General features: G+C 46.1%; 1 protein-coding gene and 1 long non-coding RNA gene across 2 annotated transcripts in view; one reads left to right on the top strand and one right to left on the bottom strand.

Annotated features, from left to right (window-relative positions):
- The window catches only part of MAP3K3 (mitogen-activated protein kinase kinase kinase 3), a 45,085-nt gene extending 26,421 nt beyond the window's left edge, over positions 1-18,664 (bottom strand). Inside the window, exons 1-3 of the mRNA XM_040434978.1 lie at positions 18,438-18,664; positions 13,474-13,595; positions 10,413-10,453 (exon numbers count right to left, since the gene is read on the bottom strand). Of these exons, the coding sequence (XP_040290912.1) occupies positions 10,413-10,453; positions 13,474-13,595; positions 18,438-18,546 (272 nt within the window). The 5' untranslated portion in view covers positions 18,547-18,664. The remainder of the gene's footprint in view (positions 1-10,412; positions 10,454-13,473; positions 13,596-18,437) is intronic.
- Positions 1,411-20,926, top strand: LOC121003277. The gene is made up of 2 exons (XR_005779452.1): positions 1,411-1,471; positions 20,805-20,926. It is a non-coding gene; the product is annotated as an uncharacterized LOC121003277 (long non-coding RNA).
- The last annotated feature ends 3 nt before the right edge of the window (positions 20,927-20,929 follow it).

Genomic DNA, 20,929 nt, shown 5'->3' with positions numbered 1-20,929 from the left:
TCCTCTCCCTAAAGATCCAACTACTTATGTGGGAAATAAGACGGAGCTGCTGAATCTCTAATGATTTTTGGCCTGGCCCAGATGCTGAGAGAGAGGCCTCGTCTGACAGTCTCCATTTTTGGCCAGAACGTTGCTGGCAGCACCATGGGACTCTATATGTGAATGCCTTTCAGGGGCTGTCATGTGGACGGCGATGGGGCTTCATTAGGCTGTTAACAGATACGTTTCTCTGGAAGGAGAGGAAACCACAAGGGACATTCCTAGAATATCAAGCACCAAACGGGCACAGACTGCGCCAGTGTTCGCTAATAGTCGGCTGAACCTTCCACCTCTAGTAGGAAGTCTTCTGCTCGCTCCTCATGGCCTGAGCTCAGCCACTGCCTATAAATCCACACCGCTCAGCCCCCCGGCCATCTCACATAGCTGTGGTCAGATCTGGCAGCCGTCAGGCTATTTCCAGGCTCCTGTCTGTAAATGAGAGACCCTTAAGACGGGGGAAAATGAGGTTAGGGATCAGAGGGAGCCAGGGCCGGTTCACAATTAGGCCATTGACGGCGCTGCATACATTCCTGGGCTGAACACATATAAAACTAGAATTTACTAAAAGACAACAGCACCGCCACTCGCAAGTGTTAATGTGGGAGCGCAATAAGATCAAAGACCCCACATGGCGCAGCAGGTTCCGAGAAGAAACCGCTCTACAATCCCTGAAGGAACACTCCAGGCAAAACGTATACAATCAAACAGATCTACTCCGCTAAATGCAACAGAATTCAGGCCCAATTTGTGCCAAAAGACTGGCGTACATCCCTGGCGTCAGATTTATCATGTGTTTTAGATACTCTTTGCAGCTTGAAAGACAAAAAGCTTCAAGGAAAGGGGCATAGCTTGAAGGGGTACTCCAGGGATAATGACATTTTAGCAGTTGCCAGCAGCCTGCCTCACCGAGCTGAGGATTCGTACTTACCTGCTCCCCACCCCTCCATGCTGCTGCCAGAGTGTCCATATTCCAGCGTCCGCAATGTTTACATCTGGCACAGCATGAGCAAGGTCACATGCTCCGCTGTAGCCAATGACTGGCCCCGCTCAGACCAGTCATTGGTCACATCCTCCTATCCAGCCATGCCCATGCTGTGCCAATGTAAAGACTGCAGGGACTGGAACACGGACACGCCGGAGACCAGGTACGTATAAATCCTCAGCTTATAGAGGCGGGCTGCTGGAAATTGCTAACATGTCATTATTTCCAGAGAACCCCTTTTAGGGCTCATGCACACAAACGTATTTTCTTTCCGTGTCTGTTCCGTTGTTTTTTTGCTGACGTATACCGAACCATTCATTTCATTGGGTCTGAAAAAAAAAAAATGGAAGTTACTCCGTGCGCATTCCGTTTCCGTATGTCCGTATTTCCATTCTGCAAAAAAATAGAACATGTCCTATTATTGTCCGCATTACGGACAAGGATAGTACTGTTCTATTAGGGGCCAGCTGTTCCGTTCCACAAAATACGGAATGCACACAAACGTCATTAGTGTTTTTTGCGGACCGCAAAATACATACGGTCATGTGCATGAGCCCTAAAGGCTATGTACACCTTTAGGGGCATTTTTATTACTGCATTCTACTTATCTTGGACTAAAAACATTTCCAATTGGTCTTTATTAAGAATTTTCCAATTTTTAAACACTCATTTAAAGGGAGTTTGGCAGCTCCGAAACACCCCCCAAACTAGATAAGTGGTTAATAGTGTAAGTGGTGCAGAGTCCAATTATGTCCTTTTTATCTTCATACTCGCTTGTATTTTGATGCTGTACTCCCACAAAGCAGCAGTAGAGTGCACTGAGAGGACTCCTGAGCTCATGCACATACTGGAGAGGACTCAAGGAAAAGTCCTCTCAATGCATTGTACTGCTGGTTTGTGGGAGCACTACTTATACTATACACCACTTACCCACTTACTCTAGTTTGGAGGGGGGGGGGGGGTTCGGAGCTGACAGACTACTCTAGTTTGGTTGAGGATGTTTTGGAGCTGACAGAGCTATGGCAAAATTCTTATCAGCGTTAGGTCTCATGCACATGGATACCAGCCGTGTGGATGGCGCATTTTTTCCGGTCCCATAGAAAATAATAGATGTTTCCGTACGCAAAAAATGCAGATCAGACGCGGACCAAAACTACAGTCGTGTGCAAGAGGCCTGGAAAAGCACACATAAGGTCTACAGATCAAGCCAACAGAGCAGCTCTCTGATGGATCTCTGAGAAAATCAGGAAGAACAGTCTGCAGAGCAGTAGAGTGGGAGGAGGAGAGCCAGGGAGAAGGTAAGCTTTTTTTCTCCCTGGCTGTGACGATCTCCGCTGTGATTGGACAGTGCTACAGCCAGGGAGAAGGAGATGCCCACTGAGAAACCCTGGCGTCGCCTCCTCCCTGTACCGATGATATTCATTTTCATACCAGGCGGGAAAAATAAAAGGGGGGCACAGTGGGGGAACAGAGCGCCGGACAGATAAGCTAGTAAGTGATCTTACATTGTGAACAAAAAGTACACTGGGCACTCTCAGATATCGCGACCAATATTGAATTTATTATATATAATAATGAAAATAAGTGCTACCCTATGATGAAGGTTACTGGGCACAGTTAAAAATCAAGAAAAGTGGGAGGACATAAACAATCATCACAATAACAATAAAATCGATAAAATATTCGATAAAGAATCGCTAAATAAAATGCCTAAATTAGTTTTCTAACTGTATCAGCATTCATAGGTGTAAAATATGTAATATTCGAATCGGAAAGATCGATAGTATTCAATCCAAACTTTAGAACATGAAGATAAAAGTCTAAATCCCATATGAATCACTTTGGAAGAACAAGGTTAATCACTTGGAACTCAAATACAGCTTATAATAGGCTATTCGCCCAAAGATTGTCCTAGCGGCATCCCGCTATACTGGATTCTCAGCGGCATCCCGCTGAAACACTTAGCTGTGTGTTCCCAACACACATAAGCCGGCATACAAAAATCAAACAGTCTTACCATTCGATGAAACGAATGCCCATACGTTGCTCTAGACGTTGGTCTTTCGATACAATCGACCGTAGTCTTACGAGTTATACGAATTTCTTCTGTCTAGATCCCCACGCCGGCGGCTTGTTTGCACGTGGACCTCGATAGTTGTGCACAATCTTTACTTCGACAAGCTTTAAATCACCAACTGCGCGGCAGACGGTATTGGACGGGCAATTTCTTATATTAATATTCCATTACACTTGGCAAGTGATCCTTTGGGGGGGGTTTGAACCAGACGCGTTTCGGGGTATTAGATAACCCCTTCCTCAGACCACTGTAACAGTATATTAATATAAGAAATTGCCCGTCCAATACCGTCTGCCGCGCAGTAGGTGATTTAAAGCTTGTCGAAGTAAAGATTGTGCACAACTATCGAGGTCCATGTGCAAACAAGCCGCCGTCGTGGGGATCTAGACGGAAGAAATTCGTATAACTCGTAAGACTACGGTCGATTGTATCGAAAGACCAACGTCTAGAGCAACGTATGGGCATTAGTTTCATCGATTGGTAAGACTGTTCGATTTTTGTATGCCGGCTTATGTGTGTTGGGAACACACAGCTAAGTGTTTCAGCGGATGCCGCTGAGAATCCAGTATAGCGGGACGCCGCTAGGACAATCTTTGGGCGAATAGCTTATTATAAGCTGTATTTGAGTTCCAAGTGACTGACCTTGTTCTTCCAAAGTGATTCATATGGGATTTTGACTTTTATCTTCATGTTCTAAAGTTTGGATCGAATACTATCGATCTTTCCGATTCGAACGTTACATATTTTACACCTATGAATGCTGCTATTGAATGCTGATACAGTTCAAAAACTAATATAGGCATTCTATTTAGCGAATTTACTTAGCGATTCTTTATCGAATATTTTATCGATTTTATTGTTATTGTGATGATTATTTATGTCCTTGACTTTTCTTGTGATTTTTAACTGTGCCCAGTACCCTTCATCATAGGGTAGCACTTATTTTCATTATTATATATAATAAATTCAATATTGGTCGCGATATCTGAGAGTGCCCAGTGTACTTTTTGTTCACATTGTCACTTTACTGAATAGATTGGGTGAATCTACTCTACTGAGAGCACCTCTTTTGATCTCAGGCTCATCCTGTGCGTCACATTATTTTATATTTTCTAAGTGATCTTACATGTCTGCACTATGCCCTACACAACCCCCTACTTATTTCATAATGTCTGGACCCATGAAAGGTCCTCTTTAAGGCCTTTTCAGGCCTGGTCATTAACGGGTTAACCAATAAGTGCATTCTCCACTAATAGGGCTCTATACATACGACCGTGCAGTGTTTTGCGGTCCGCAAAACACGGATACCAGCCACATGTGTTCTGCATTTTGCGGAAAGTAGTAATGGATGCGGACAGCACACTGAAGTGTATAGGTCCGCATCCGAGCTGCAAAAAAAAAGAAGCTGAATCAGATACGGACCAAAACAATGGCCGTGTGTGTGAGCCCTCAGGTAAAGTGCTTACTGGGTACTGCAGGGCCCCTACAGTATATCTGGGGGTGCAGAAGGTGGTAAGAACCAGTGAGTGCCGTTCTCTGCAGTGAAGGAAAGCGCTCATTTGTGAATAGGAGGCAGGAAGGAAATGTCATCACTTAGGTTTTCCAGTAAAGATGATTTTTAACAAGTTTCTGCAGCATGGTCCCTGAAACCGAAGATTCATAGTTTCCTGCTCCATGCCGACCTTGTTGTCTCCATCTGCTGGTCCCAGAGCGCCTCTCCAGTTTCAGCGGCCAAACACTGCTTGTGGCCACATCACCGCTGAAGCCAGTCATTGGCTGGAGAGGTACAAGTGACTATGCCCATATCCAACCGGATGTAAACAGCGCCGGAACCAGAAGATGGAGACAGCGGGAGCGGCAGGAGAGTATGAATCTTCTGTTTGAGGCCCACGATGCAGGAATGTGTTAAAAATAATTTTTTTACCAGGAAGTCTCTGAGCCCCTGTTACACGGCACGATATTCAGGACAATTACTGGGAACAATATTGGGATACGCTCATTCCTGATATCTGGCCGGTATAATCGTGCCGCTGATAATCACTCGGCTGATTTGCATATTTTATCAGGATGAAAGATGTATGATTATCGTCAGCACATCTCACCATGTAATCAGGAATGTGCTACCGATAATCAAGAGAACTGAATGACGAAGCAATGACAAGCGCTGATTAACCTTTTTTTTTTTTTTTGCGGCCCCTTGAAATAGAGTGATGTGACAATGCAGCCCCCAGACCAAAAAAGGGTGTGCACCCATGGTCTAAAGCCAACCATGAGGTAGTATAAAGCTGAACAAAAGTCGGTAAAGATGCACTAAACTTAGTCAGGTCCATAAATATTGGGACATCCACAGAATTCTAACATTTTTGTCTCTATACACCACCACAATGGATTTGAAATGAAACGAACAATATGTGCTTTAACTGCAGACTGCCAGCTTTAATTTGAGGGTATTTACATCCAAATCAGGTGAACGGTGTAGGAATTACAACAGTTTGCATATGTGCCTCCCACTTGTTAAGGGACCAAAAGTAATGGGACTGAACAATTATCATAAATCTAACTTTCACTTTTTAATACTTGGTTGCAAATCCTTTGCAGTAAATTACAGCCTGAAATCTGGAACGCATAGACATCACCAGACACTGGGTTTTATCCCTGGTGATGCTCTGCCAGGCCTCTACTGCAACTGTCTTCAGTTCCTGCTTGTTCTTGGGGCATTTTCCCTTCAGTTTTGTCTTCAGCAAGTGAAATGCATGCTCAATCGGATTCAGGCCAGGTGGTTGACTGGGCCATTGCATAACATTCCACTTCTTTCCCTTAAACTCTTTGGTTGCTTTTACAGTATGCTTTGGGTCATTGTCCATCTGCACTGTGAAGCGCCGTCCAATGAGTTCTGAAGCATTTGGCTGAATATGAGCAGATAATATTGCCCGAAACACTTCCGAATTCATCCTGCTGCTTTTGTCAGCAGTCACATCATCAATAAATACAAGAGAACCAGTTCCATTGGCAGCCATACATTCCCACGCCATGACACTACCACCACCATGCTTCACTGATGAGGTGGTATGCTTAGGATCATGAGCAGTTTCTTAACTTCTCCATACTCTTCTCTTCCCATCACTCTGGTACAAGTTGATCTTGGTCTCATCTGTCCATAGGATGTTGTTCCAGAACTGTGAAGGCTTTTTTAGATGTCGTTTGGCAAACTCTAATCTGGCCTTCCTGTTTTTGAGGCTCACCAATGGTTTACATCTTGAGGTGAACCCTCTGTATTCACTCTGGTGAAGTCTTCTCTTGATTGTTGACTTTGACACACATACACCTACCTCCTGGAGAGTATTCTTGATCTGGCCAACTGTTGTGAAGGGTGTTTTCTTCACCAGGGAAAGAATTCTTCGGTCATCCACCACAGTTGCTTTCCGTGGTCTTTCGGGTCTTTTGGTGTTGCTGAGCTCACCGGTGCGTTCCTTCTTTTTAAGAATGTTCCAAACAGTTGTTTTGGCCACGCCTAATGTTTTTGCTATCTGTCTGATGGGTTTGTTTTGTTTTTTCAGCCTAATGATGGCTTGCTTCACTGATAGTGACAGCTCTTTGGATCTCATCTTGAGAGTTGACAGCAACAGATTCCAAATGCAAATAGCACACTTGAAATGAACTCTGGACCTTTTATCTGCTCATTGTAATTGGGATAATGAGGGAATAACACACACCCGGCCATGGAACATCTGAGAAGCCACTTGTCCCATTACTTTTGGCCCCTTAACAAGTGGGAGGCACATATGCAAACTGTTGTAATTCCTACACCGTTCACCTGATTTGGATGTAAATACCCTCAAATTAAAGCTGGCAGTCTGCAGTTAAAGCACATCTTGTTTGTTTCATTTCAAATCCATTGTGGTGGTGTATAGAGCAAAAAATGTTAGAATTGTGTCAATGTCCCAATATTTATGGACCTGACTGTATTCTAGAGCATGGACCACTGTGATAAATTTGGTGCACCTAGTCTAGGCCTAAAAAAAAAAAAAAAAGTCTAAATTTAACATAGTAATAATAAATCTGCCCCATTGTGTTTTGTCTAGTATGGGGCCTGGGGGGTAGGAGTATGACAGAAGCTCAACTAGCAACAAAATTAAAGGGGTTTCAGGGTTTAGAGCTTAACCTGCACATAACCTCATCATCGTTCATTTACCATGTATGAGTGGAGCATCAGAGCAGGATAAGGGATTTTTCTTTATCACTGGTGACATACCAGGCTCTCACTATGCTAGGCCACGACTTCTGCATAGCAGTGACCCCGGTGACGTCATCGGCACAAATGTTAACGTCACCGAGATCACTGCTATGCAGATGTCTCCGCACTTGCCCTTGGGGGAGCATCGGAGCAAGAAATGCTCCAATGCTTCACATTACTAAATGAGTGAAGAATGGGTTATGTCTGGGTTTAGAGCTGAACCCCTTTAAAATCCTTTTGTCATGCTCTGCCCTCTCAGGCCCTGCAGTAGTCACAGTACAGTGTATCTTAGTGATGTTACACAAATATACTGCAGAACAGAGCAACTGCCTGATATTTTATTATTTATCCCCTCACAACTTTACCCATAAAGGGATTCTGTCATGAGATTTATCCCCTACAACCTAAACATATGCCCATGTCCGTACTAATAACATGAATCCTAAGCTGGCCTTATTAAACCTGCTTGTGGCTCTATTAGCCCAAAAAAATGGTTTTTATAACCTGTCAATCACCTACCTAAGGTGCCCAAGGGGACGTCATTTAATACAGGGTGCCCGGCCGCACCCATCGCCGTCTGGTTCCCAGCGCCGCCTTCCCTGTCTTAATCGCCGCCCTCCCTTTCTACAGTGCCACCTTCCTAAGCTCCGCCTACGCAATCCTCCCGTCCCTCTGCCAGGTCCCGCGCGTGCGCACGCGCGGGACCTGGCAGAGGGACGGGAGGATTGCGGAGGCGGAGCTGAAGTGAAGAAGGCTTCCTTCGGGGGCTAGAACCTTGGGTCTTTTGGCCCCTTGTCCCATTCACCCTAATATTCTATTATTATACAGCCAGCACCCGCCATGTATAGAGTGGGCTCACCGCAGCAACCCGCTCCATACAAATGTGGGTACATAATGCCGTACGGCATTATGTGTTAAGAGGTCAAAGGGTTGGCTGATTTTTGAAGAACACAACTTAAAGGGAACCTGTCACCAGGATTTTGTGTATAGAGCTGAGGACATGGGCTGCTAGCACATCCGCAATACCCAGTCCCCATAGCTCTGTGTGCTTTTATTGTGTAAAAAAACCCGATTTGATAAATATGCAAATTAACCTGAGATGTGTCCTGTACGTGAGATGAGTCCAGCGTGAAGGAGCCCAGCACCGCACCGGATCCTCAGAATCTCCTCCTTGCTCCCCGACGTCAGAAAGCTAGAGCGCCGTAATCTCGCGATGCGCGAGCTAGCGCATGTGCACTGTCGTCAGTGTTCCTTCCCTGTGCTGGCATCAGCCTCAGGGAACGAACTGCGCTTGCGCATCGCGAGATTACGGCGCTCTAGCTTTCTGACGTCGGGGAGCAAGGAGGAGATTCGGAGGATGCGGTGCTGGGCTCCTTCACGCTGGACTCATCTCTGGTTATTTGCATATCTATCAAATCGTTTTTTTTACACAATAAAAGCACACAGAGCTATGGGGACTGGGTATTGCGGATGTGCTAGCGGCCATCTAGCAACCTATGTCCTCAGCTCTATACACAAAATCCCGGTGACAGGTTCCCTTTAATTATTGTATAGTGAAAATGTACTTTTGGATCCAATTTCTCACCATTTTTATGATCTATGCTTGTGTGTGTAAACAGAAAAATTTATTGAAGACTGAAAACCTGCCCTGATTATTTATGCCAAATGACAAGTTTTCAGCCTCAGGATAGGTCATCAGTATCTGCTCAGTGAGGGTCCAACATCAGGGACCCCCAGTTATCAGCTGTTTGAGAAGGCACTGGCGCTCGCAGCAGTCTACCAAACACAGTGCCGTACATTGTATAGCGGCTGTGCTTGGTATCACAGCTCAGCTCCATTACTATCATTAAAAGGAGTTATCCCACAAAAAGTAGCACCATGCAACGAAAAGGGCATTTCAAATTAAGTATTACTGCAATACACGTGCAATAAAATACTGTAAAAAGTTTTTTTATGTATGGTGAGATTTCTTAAAACCGGTGCAAAGGAAAACTGGCATAGGCTTGTTTCACATTTGCGGTACGCAGATCCATGAATACCGGGTGCCACCGTGCACTGCCAAGATACCGTCTGGCTCCATTCACTATAACGGGGACCATCGGAGATCTATCCGCAACCCAGCGTATATGCCGAGGAGCGGCCGGACAAATACCACTCCATGCAGCGGTTTTCCGTAAAAAGGCCTTAATTGCCCACAGCAACCAATCAGATTCCACCTTTCAATTTTCAAAGGAGCTCTGAAACATGAAAGGTGGGACCCGACTGGTTGCTATGGGCAGCTATGATAAATCTCCCCCATTACATTTTCCTCTCTGCTAGCGCCCCCTGCTGTTTACCTTTCTGGTCCACTTTCTTTTGTGTTCAGCAGTGGACCAACAAGCTCAGTAGTTTCCCTGTTCTCCTCCCCTCAGTGCTGGTGTAGTGATCTCACAGAGAAGCAGATGAAGAGGTCCAGACAGCTTTCATTCATTCATCCCAAATTCTAATTTCATAGAAATATGTAGCTGTATCTGTCTCCAGACAGTGGAGAAGGCGGTTCTGGGGGCATTACGTACCACATGTATCTCTGGGACTGTATGGGAGGGGCTGTTTTCTATGCAGGGGAGGAAGGAGTTAACAATGCATCCTAGGAGATGCAGGGGATGGATGAGCTACTGAAAGGAAAGCCCGTCCTCCAGATATGTGAGTAAAAATCTCCTGAATAAGTCCTGCAGATCAATACAATGCATCAGTGTATGTCAGTGCTATCAGTCTGGCACGCAGGACAGAGATTGTATCAAGCCATCAGCTAAAACCCAGAATTTCTCACTCATACGTAATACTCATGCCAAGATTTTTGCAGAAATTTTGGAAAACTGCTAAAAAAAATAAAAATTACGCAGCATTGAACATCTTAGGGTAGGGCTATATGTGGCGGAATATTTCCACCATTGATATCTCATGCAGATTTTACTGCTGGCTCACTGCCTATTTCACCCCTATACCCTAAACAGCAAAACTGTGAAAATCTGCGGCATTTCTGTAATAATAATAATAATAATAATAATAATAATAATAATAAAGAGAAGAATTTCACTCACCGCCTCTCGCCATTGTGTTCAAACTTTATCCTCACATCATTCTATAATGAAAACACATACAATTACTGACAAGTACAACACATCTCTGTATTTTAGAGTCGTCACAAATGAAAGCCATCACAACCTCCTGTCCGCCACCCCAACATGGGTCTAGCTGCAGAGACCCCCAGTAATCAGCCACTCACCAAGGGAAGCTGCAGATTACCACACTGCAGCGGCCACTACAGGAGCAATGTAGTATTACACAGTGGCCGCTCTAAGCTCTGGCAATAAAGAGGGGTCTTGAGTGGGTTTATTAGCCCAAACGACTGTACAAGATTAGAAAATCCATGGCTGTTTTTTTTTTTTAAATACAACAATTCCCCATCTGTGCACTGGTTGTGTGCGGGATTGCAGCTCAGCCTTATCTTCCAAATGAAGCTGAACAGCAATACTAGGTACAGTATACACCCCTTTGCTGAACAAGTTCTGCTATGGTCATTGTATTAGGTGAAATTGCTTTAAAAGTCTATGGCCAGATCGGGCAATCCACATGTGATGCTCTATTAACCAGTTAATGGTGTTGCCACACTTTCAAGTTCTTTGACGCAGTTTTTCAAGCCAAAACCAGGAGTGGATTCAAATAAACAGTTACGGCAGTACCCGTCCTTTATACTTTCTCCCCTTTTATGATCCACACCTGATTTTGACTTGCATCAATAACCTGAACATGTGGCAGCACCCTAACAGTTTTGCCCAAGCTTAGCTGGGGCTTTGAGAAAAGTACTAAAAAGGGTTATCCCATAACCAATGCAAAAAAATTATATCAGACGTCATATAGTACACAACAATCTCTTTCTAACATAACTAGAACCAGCCCTGTACCTCACATGGATCCAGAGATCTCCCCATTCATTGCTCTACTAGATTTATATTAAGCTGACAGCTCAAGGGGAGTGTCTTTTGTGTTGCAGCTAAGAGGGCGTGTCCATGCTCTGCCTATCACAGCTCAGGAGGCAGTTGAAGGATGAAACTGAGCATGTGCGGCCATCTCAGTGAGCAGGTCAAAGAAATAAGAAACTAAGTGGTGCTATAAAGATACGTTTTACTGAATAAGGCTAAATGCACACGAGCGTTGTTTGTTTCCATGTCAGTTCTATTTTTTTTTGCGGATAGGATGCAGACCCATTCATTTCAATGTGTCCACAAAAATTGCAGACAGCACACCGTGTGCTGTCTGCATCAGTATGTCCGTTCCGTAGCCCCGCAAAAAAAAAAATAACATGTCCTATTCTTGTCCGTTTTAGGCATTGTTACAATAGATCCGCAAAACACATAGGGTCGTGTGCATGTAGCCTAACTCAGTAGCTATACAAAATTTTTAATTAATTACATGCAATTACAAAACTACTCAGATCCAGGTGCTGGTTTGAAAACTGGAATATTGCCGCACCTGAGGGGATAATTGCCGTGGTTCAGCGGGTCACATGCCCTGTTATTGAGGCCGGGTATGTGATACCGCCCTCGGTACCCGCTGCCTATACTTGAATTGTGTTTTACATTCATTGGTGGTGCAGTGGACACAGTCCCTCCCCTCCTCCTCCCTGCTATCTCCCTATTGGTGGCAGCAGCAGCGGCACAGGGGCTGTGCTGGTGAAGAGAACATGGCGTGCGCTGAGAGCGGCGCGTGCCATGTTCCCTAACGCATACTAGGCTGCGCAGCCTAAAATCGTTAAATAGTAAGACCTGGTACCGTATCGATCCGGGTCTAAAATTATCGATTGAGTATCGATACTTGGATACCCGATGCAACTCTAGATAGGATTGGTAGCAGCTAGAGATATGGGCCTGGTCTTATTTGAAAACAAGACCAGAATCACATCATCACTATGTCCTCTACAACAAGAGATATAGCTGTTAGACATCGGGTCTGAAGTGAAGGCAGCTGAAACCTGCTTTCACTTTTAGCTGCTATCACTCCCAACCCGATTTCTAACAGCTATATCTCCCAATGTAGTGGAGATAATGCTGTGATTCTGGTCTTGTTTTAAAGCTTTGATTGCCAATTTCAAGCAATACCAGCCTAAAATATAAAGCGTTAAAGCAGTCCTCCCTCCTTAAGCTGGTTGTGATCTCAAGCTTAAGACTAAACCTAATGTCACCAAGAGGTTAAAAATGCACTTGTGTCTCGAGTTGTGGGCCAACTATATTTACTTCAGACAAATTCAAAATCTAAATAAAATAAAAAAATTCTGAGGCCTTTCCAATTTTAATGTGACTCTGGGGCTCTGGGGTTTTAGTGGACTGTCTCACAAAAACGATCCCTGTCCATATGCTCTATTAGACCATTTGGCCATCGTACAGGGGGTCTCCTGCTTGTGACAACCTCTACAAGAAAGAGCAGAGAGCTTCTCAAAGAGAGTCCCTTCTGTTCTGGAGGACTCAAGCCATTCTTGAACTACACAGACGTCAATTCATCTGCATGCCTGCCAAGGAATACTCCAAGCGCTGGATGAGAGAGGCCAGTTCCTTTTGAAGTAAACCATCTCTGGGCTTCAAAGCGATCACCTCCTGAGCATGAAGCATTAATCTCAAAATGGAACCTCCTTCTTGGCACTTCTGCAGGATGTACAATAGCCCCATTGGCACCCAGTAATGAAACAACGTCCTACTAAGAGATTTCACAATGAGAGTACAACACTCCCTTCCACACCCTAAAAAGGACACTCGATTACAACCATATGCCATTGTCTTGTAATACCCATACAATAAACATAAGAGGGGTAGAATCCATTAAGCGTGTATTGATCGGAAGAAAGGAAAAGCCGCTGCCACTTCTGGAGGCAGCTTTGCTCCTGGGAGAACAAACGGAGCGATCAAAAATACTGAGTTTGACCGAAACTTTCCCAAAACTTCTGGAGTTTTCCATAGACCGACTGTCGGCCAAACCCACCGTTCTCAGCGGCATTAACCACAAATACACTAATGTGTATGGGGTCCTTAAAGGTGTTGCTGTCACTTATCCTACAACCCCTTTAAGTATCATACCATTCAGCCATCAGTACTGACTGAGGAAACTGACCTGTTTATTGGGGAGGCTGCATGTCTTCGTTTTCACACCCTCGATTCCGGTAGTTCGATGTCGCCTTCCCATCTGAAGGGCGACCAGGTCCTTCATAATGGACTTGAGAGCTTCCTGCTCATCTGTATGGAGAAAAAAAAATCCCATGAAGTATGGTCACGACACGTAACAAACCAGGAATGATCACTTACCTACAACTAGTATTAACCACAATTTTTAAAATCTCCCATAGAAAAGATATTGGATTTTGCACGTAGGCCACAGAGTGCCCTGTTCAGCATGTTTTGTGGTTTGTGATTTTGGACCAGTGCAGAGAAGGTTATGAATTACCTGCTACTAACACCTTAAGGACATGGTCAATTCTATTTTCATCTCTGCATTTCAAAAACTAAAAAAAAATTTATTTTGCCCTTGACATTGCTATAGGAGGGCTTGTTTTTTTTGTGTGGCATTTTGGGGTACAATATAATATATACATTTAATTGTTTGGGGGGGGGGGGGGGAATAGCAGGAAAGTAAAATAACAACAGACAGCAATTCTGCCATTTCGGAGGGGGGGGGGGGGGCTTGTTTTTATGGCATTCACCATGCTTGATTAGTGATATGATCAGCACTCAGCATTCTGATCAGCACTTTTGCTTTGGTGTTGCTCTATTCAAATACCTATTACATCTTTACTTTTACATTACCTGTGTTGTAGGACGGCTTCATTTTTGCAGGACAAGATTTTGTTTTCATTGGAGCTATTTTTAGGTACATTAAGTTTTTGATGACTTATTATTGCATTTTTCAGGAAGTGTAATAACAAAAACGTTGCCATTGTTTTTTTAAATTTATTTCATGAAATCCAAAAACAGAAGTTTTTGCAATAGTTTTCAAAGCACTTTTTATTTTTGTAATGACACCATATTTCTGCACTGCAGTGTATTATATCTGACAAGAGGTCTTATGATAAGCAGCCATACATGGTCGGCCCCTATTGTTAGTGGCTACCATAGTAACCCATCAACACCCCCGATCACATCTGGGGTCCATGGGGTGAAAGAGGGAGCCCCATCTCTAACCACTTTCATGTCGGGGTCAGTACAGACCGTGGCATCTAAGGGGTTAAAATCAGAGAAGGGTGTCAGCTGTGTAAACCACCCGGCACACACGAGTGTCAGCTCCGGAGCCCATACCGTCACTGCGCTGTTAGGCTTCATGCACGCGACCAGGTCTGTATTTAAGTCCACAAACTACATATAACTTCCATGTGTATTCTGCATCTTTCTCACTCCCGTCGATAGAAATGGCTATTTTCATCCGCAACGTGGACCAGAATAGGTCATCTGCTCTAATTTCCTGAATGGCCACATGGATCCACATGAAATGAACGGGTCAGTGTGTTAACCACATAAAATGCGGATAGCGCACAGATGAAAAATACTATCATGCGCATGAGGCCTTAGGCTACGGCCACGCAGAGTGGATTTTCCCACGATTCCGCAGAGGAAATTCTGTAGCGCATTTGTTTTAGATTTTGCTGCGGGTTTCATCATCTGCATTGGAAAAAGCTATGTTGGAGATAAAAATCCGTAGCTGAAATTGACATGATGTGGATTTAAAATCGGAGGATTGGAAAGGCTAGACAGCCACAGACTGGAGACATCCAAAATCAGATAAGCTAGTATCGATACCTGTGGCTATAAAAAGGAAAAGGTGAAAGAAATAGTACATCAACCAAGCCAACGTGGCGTCAGGTTTTTCTATACAAGCAGCTAAAGACTGAAGAATGTCATACATTGGTCACACAACATCAAGGAAAGGAGGCGACAAGAGCAAGAGAAGATACAAAGCCAAGGTGCCGTTATCTCCGACGTATCAGAGCCATAACCGGTGCCGTCATCTCCAACGTATCGGAGCCATAACCGGTGCCGTAGTCTCCAACATATCGGAGCCATAACCGGTGCCGTCATCTCCGACGTATCAGAGCCGTAACCGGTGCCGTCGTCTACAACGTATCAAAGCCATAACCGGTGCCGTCATCTACAACGTATCAGAGCCATAACCGGTGCCGTCGTCTCCAACGTATCAGAGCCATAACCGGTGCCGTCGTCTCAAACGTATCAGCGCCATAACCGGTGCCGTCATCTACAACGTATCAGAACCATAACCGGTGCCGTCATCTACAACGTATCAGAGCCATAACCGGTGCCGTCATCTACAACGTATCAGAGCCATAACCGGTGCCGTCATCTACAACGTATCAGAGCCATAACCGGTGCCGTCATCTACAACGTATCAGAGCCATAACCGGTGCCGTCATCAACAACGTATCAGAGCCATAACCGGTGCCGTTGTCTCCAACGTATCAGAGCCATAACCGGTGCCGTCGTCTACAACGTATCAGAGCCATAACCGGTGCCGTCGTCTACAACGTATCAGAGCCATAACCGATGCCGTCGTCTACAACGTATCAGAGCCATAACCGGTGCCGTCGTCTACAACGTATCAGAGCCATAACCGGTGCCGTCGTCTACAACGTATCAGAGCCATAACCGGTGCCGTCGTCTACAACGTATCAGAGCCATAACCGGTGCCGTCGTCTACAACGTATCAGAGCCATAACCGGTACCGTCGTCTACAACATATCAGAGCCATAACTGGTGCTGTCGTCTACAACGTATCAGAGCCATAACCGGTCCCGTCGTCTACAACGTATCAGAGCCATAACCGGTGCCGTCTTCTACAACGTATCAGAGCCATAACCGGTGCCGTCATCTACAACGTATCAGAACCATAACCGGTGCCGTAGTCTCCAACGTATCAGAGCCATAACCGGTGCCGTCCTCTCCAACGTATCAGAACCATAACCGGTGCCGTCGTCTACAACGTATCAGAGCCATAACCGGTGCTGTCGTCTACAACGTATCAGAGCCATAACCGGTGCCGTCGTCTACAACGTATCAGAGCCATAACCGGTGCCGTCTTCTACAACGTATCAGAGCCATAACCGGTGCCGTCATCTACAACGTATCAGAACCATAACCGGTGCCGTAGTCTCCAACGTATCAGAGCCATAACCGGTGCCGTCCTCTCCAACGTATCAGAGCCATAACCGGTGCCGTCCTCTCCAACGTATCAGAACCATAACCGGTGCCGTAGTCTCCAACGTATCAGAGCCATAACCGGTGCCGTCGTCTACAACGTATCAGAGCCATAACCGGTCCCGTCGTCTACAACGTATCAGAACCATAACCGGTGCCGTAGTCTCCAACGTATCAGAGCCATAACCGGTGCCGTCGTCTACAACGTATCAGAGACATAACCGGTCCCGTCGTCTACAACGTATCAGAACCATAACCGGTGCCGTAGTCTCCAACGTATCAGAGCCATAACCGGTGCCGTCGTCTACAACGTATCAGAGCCATAACCGATGCCGTCGTCTACAACGTATCAGAGCCATAACCGGTGCCGTCGTCTACAACGTATCAGAGCCATAACCGGTGCCGTCGTCTACAACGTATCAGAGCCATAACCGGTGCCGTCGTCTACAACGTATCAGAGCCATAACCGGTACCGTCGTCTACAACATATCAGAGCCATAACTGGTGCTGTCGTCTACAACGTATCAGAGCCATAACCGGTCCCGTCGTCTACAACGTATCAGAGCCATAACCGGTGCCGTCTTCTACAACGTATCAGAGCCATAACCGGTGCCGTCATCTACAACGTATCAGAACCATAACCGGTGCCGTAGTCTCCAACGTATCAGAGCCATAACCGGTGCCGTCCTCTCCAACGTATCAGAGCCATAACCGGTGCCGTCCTCTCCAACGTATCAGAACCATAACCGGTGCCGTCGTCTACAACGTATCAGAGCCATAACCGGTGCTGTCGTCTACAACGTATCAGAGCCATAACCGGTGCCGTAGTCTCCAACGTATCAGAGCCATAACCGGTGCCGTCGTCTACAACGTATCAGAGCCATAACCGGTCCCGTCGTCTACAACGTATCAGAACCATAACCGGTGCCGTAGTCTCCAACGTATCAGAGCCATAACCGGTGCCGTCGTCTACAACGTATCAGAGACATAACCGGTCCCGTCGTCTACAACGTATCAGAACCATAACCGGTGCCGTAGTCTCCAACGTATCAGAGCCATAACCGGTGCCGTCGTCTACAACGTATCAGACATAACCAGTGCCGTCATCAGTCACCACAGGTTTGGGGAAGTGCAACCTTCCGAGGGGCACATTTTGTGGCAGCACAATTTTTTTCAGGGCTCAGAATGGGGAAATGCAGCCTTCTGCAGGGCACAGGTTAGAATGTTCTGCAGAGCACAGGTCAGATTACTGCAATGTTCTGCAGAGCACAGGTCAGGGTAGAGCGCATTGCTCTGCAGGGCACGGCTCAAGGTACAGCGCATTGCTCTGCAGGGCACCGCTCAGGGTACAGCGCATTGCTCTGCAGGGCACAGCGCAACGTTCTGCAGGGCACAGGTCAGGGTAGAGCAACGTTCTGCAGGGCACAGGTCAGGGTAGAGCAACGTTCTGCAGGGCACAGGTCAGGGTAGAGCAACGTTCTGCAGGGCACAGGTCAGGGTAGAGCAACGTTCTGCAGGGCACAGGTCAGGGTAGAGCAACGTTCTGCAGAGCACAGGTCAGGGTAGTGCAACGTTCTGCAGGGCACAGGTCAGGGTAGTGCAACGTTCTGCAGGGCACAGGTCAGGGTAGTGCAACGTTCTGCAGGGCACAGGTCAGGGTAGTGCAACGTTCTGCAGGGCACAGGTCAGGGTAGTGCAACGTTCTGCAGGGCACAGGTCAGGGTAGTGCAACGTTCTGCAGGGCACAGGTCAGGGTAGTGCAACGTTCTGCAGGGCACAGGTCAGGGTAGAGCAACGTTCTGCAGGGCACAGTGTAATGCACGCAGATGGCCATGTTACAGCACTGCACAGAGGTGGGCACATAACTGGCGCACTCACCCATGGCGGCACAGGGGGAGACGTCCCGGGCTTTGTCCGCGTCCCGGCGCCTCAGGCCTTCAGTAAGGGGTCCCAGGTCTTCAAGAAAGGCTCTACGCACCGATACCATCAAAGGCCCAAACTCCCCCAACTTTTCTTCGGGTGTCCTGTCATACCCGCGGGCGTCTCCGGGTCACCTCATATCCGGGTGTTCTGTCTTCGAGCTCCAAGGCCTCACGCAGGCGCAAAGCGACACTTCCTACAGGACCGAAGAGCTGCCAATCATCCCAGTGCGGGACGAGCAGCAGCCAATAGAAAAGCATATCTGGACGTGGACCGCAAATGGAACGCGGCGCAGTCACAGGGCGGGGTTTCGTCTGACAGCTCTCACTGACACTGGGCGGTTGATGCATTACCATAACGACGGCAAAGCAAACTGCAGGCTGATCTTGTCAGGACCTCCATGGAGGCCGTCTCCCAGCCTTGCCAGACCCCTGCACACTAGAATGCTGCCTCCACAAGCACACGCAGTGCTTCAAGCCTCCAACAACAATTCACACCCCACTCCTTTCCACAGACCTACACCATTGTTATACCTGTCACTAGTCCATTCACAGAATAGAGAATACCTGCAGAAAAGTGATGGGGGAACTGAAATTCCAGTAGCCCTGCAGGCGAGGTGTGAGGGTGGTGCCCCAATGTATATATGGTCCATATACTCTTAGGCTAGGGCTACCAGAACACAATGGGATGCTACTAAATCCAGTTGGCAGAAATTCAAACCTCTTGGATGCAAGCACCAGTACACACTACCGTGAGGCGCAACTGGCACTGCTACATTTGCGACATTAAAGGGATTGTCTCATTTATCATGTAGAGAAAGTTAATACAAGGCACCTACTAAGGCTTCTCTGGTGGCCGAGACCACAGGAGCTCACGCAGGGTGGTGCTTTTTCCTGTAGTGTGGAAGCACGGCCACCATTGCTGGATTGCAGGGTGGTCATAAACGAGCAGTGTATAATGTGACAGAAAAATGAATCCTGCCAGCAAAGGAGCCAATATGGACAATCACAATACATTAGTAAGTGCCTTGTATTAACTTTCTCTACATGATAAATGCCATTTGCAAGTAATTCTGAAACGCCGCCCCTTGGGCAGAAAGAAGAGCGATTACATCAGGTTATAAAACATCAGTTTACTTTATTTATAAGGTGGACAGGGGGATACTTATATGATTTTAATACACTTTAGAAGACCTGTGCAGTAATATATGTAGCTAAATATGCTTATTGGGCCTGTCAGTGTCCCTTTAAAGGGGTTATCTGGGATTTTGATATCGATGTCCTATCCCCAGGATAGGTCATCAATATCTGATTGGTAAGGGTCCAACTCCCGGCATCCCTGCCGACCAGCCGTTCAAAGAGGCTGCAGCTCTCGTAGACCACGGATGTCACTGTACACAGTCACCTGGCCTAGGTGCAGCTCAGTCCTATTCACGTGAATGGGGCTGAGCTGCAATACCAAGCACAGCCACTATACAACAGACAGCACTGTGCTTGGTAAGCTGATTGGCGGGGGTGGCGGGTGTCAGACCCCGCCAATCTGATATTGATGACCTATCCTGGGGGTAGGCCATCAATATCAAAATCCCAGATAATAGCTTTAATGTACAACTGATGCCACCCTCCCACTATAACTGCTCCAGGTCTTGTAGGAGGTCTTATGACTACATTCAAAAAAGTATACTAACTGGATGCATTGCATTTTTAATTTATTGTTACCTTTTACAAAGTCAGAAAATGCGGTATTTCAAAGGTTAAAAATGTTTTATAAACCTAATAATGAGCTTTAAAGTTGTTGTTTTTTCCGGGAGTAAAGTGTTGATGACGTATCCTCAAGATAGGTCATCAATATCAGATCGGTGGTGGTCCGACTCCCAGCACCCCCGCTGATCAGCTAAATGAAGAGGCCATGGTGCTCCACTTCATCCTAGGCGAGTGACGTCATCGGTCATGTGGCCTATGTGCAGCTCAGACTGAGCTACAATACCAAGCACAGCCACTATCCAGTTTATGGAGATGTGCTAGGTTAGCTGCGAGGAGTCCGCTGCGCTCGCCCAAGTTGCCGGGAGCAGGACCCCTACCAATCTGATATTGATAGGTCATCAATATCGAACTTCCCAAAAATCCCTCTAAAATCACTGAAACATATTTTCTTTCCGTGTCCGTTCTGTTTCTTTTGCGGACCGTATGCAGAACCATTCATTTCAATGGGTCAGGAAAAAAAACAAAAAAACGGAAGTTAATCCATGTGCATTCCGTTTGTCCGTTCCGCAAAAAAATATTGTCCTATTATTGACCGCATTACAGACAAGGATAGGTTGTAAAGGTTCTATTAGGGACCCATTGATCTCTGTCCGCATCTGTATGTCTGTTCCGTAGCCCCGCAAAAAATATAGAGAATGTCCTATTCTTGTCCGTTTTTTGGATCCGCAAAAAAAAAAAAAAAAAGCG

This window comes from Bufo bufo, chromosome 6 (assembly GCF_905171765.1).
Source record: "Bufo bufo chromosome 6, aBufBuf1.1, whole genome shotgun sequence".
Taxonomy (NCBI): Eukaryota; Metazoa; Chordata; class Amphibia; order Anura; family Bufonidae; genus Bufo; species Bufo bufo.
The sequence above is the reverse complement of the archived record's forward strand: the minus strand, read 5'-3'. Positions and strand labels throughout refer to the sequence as shown.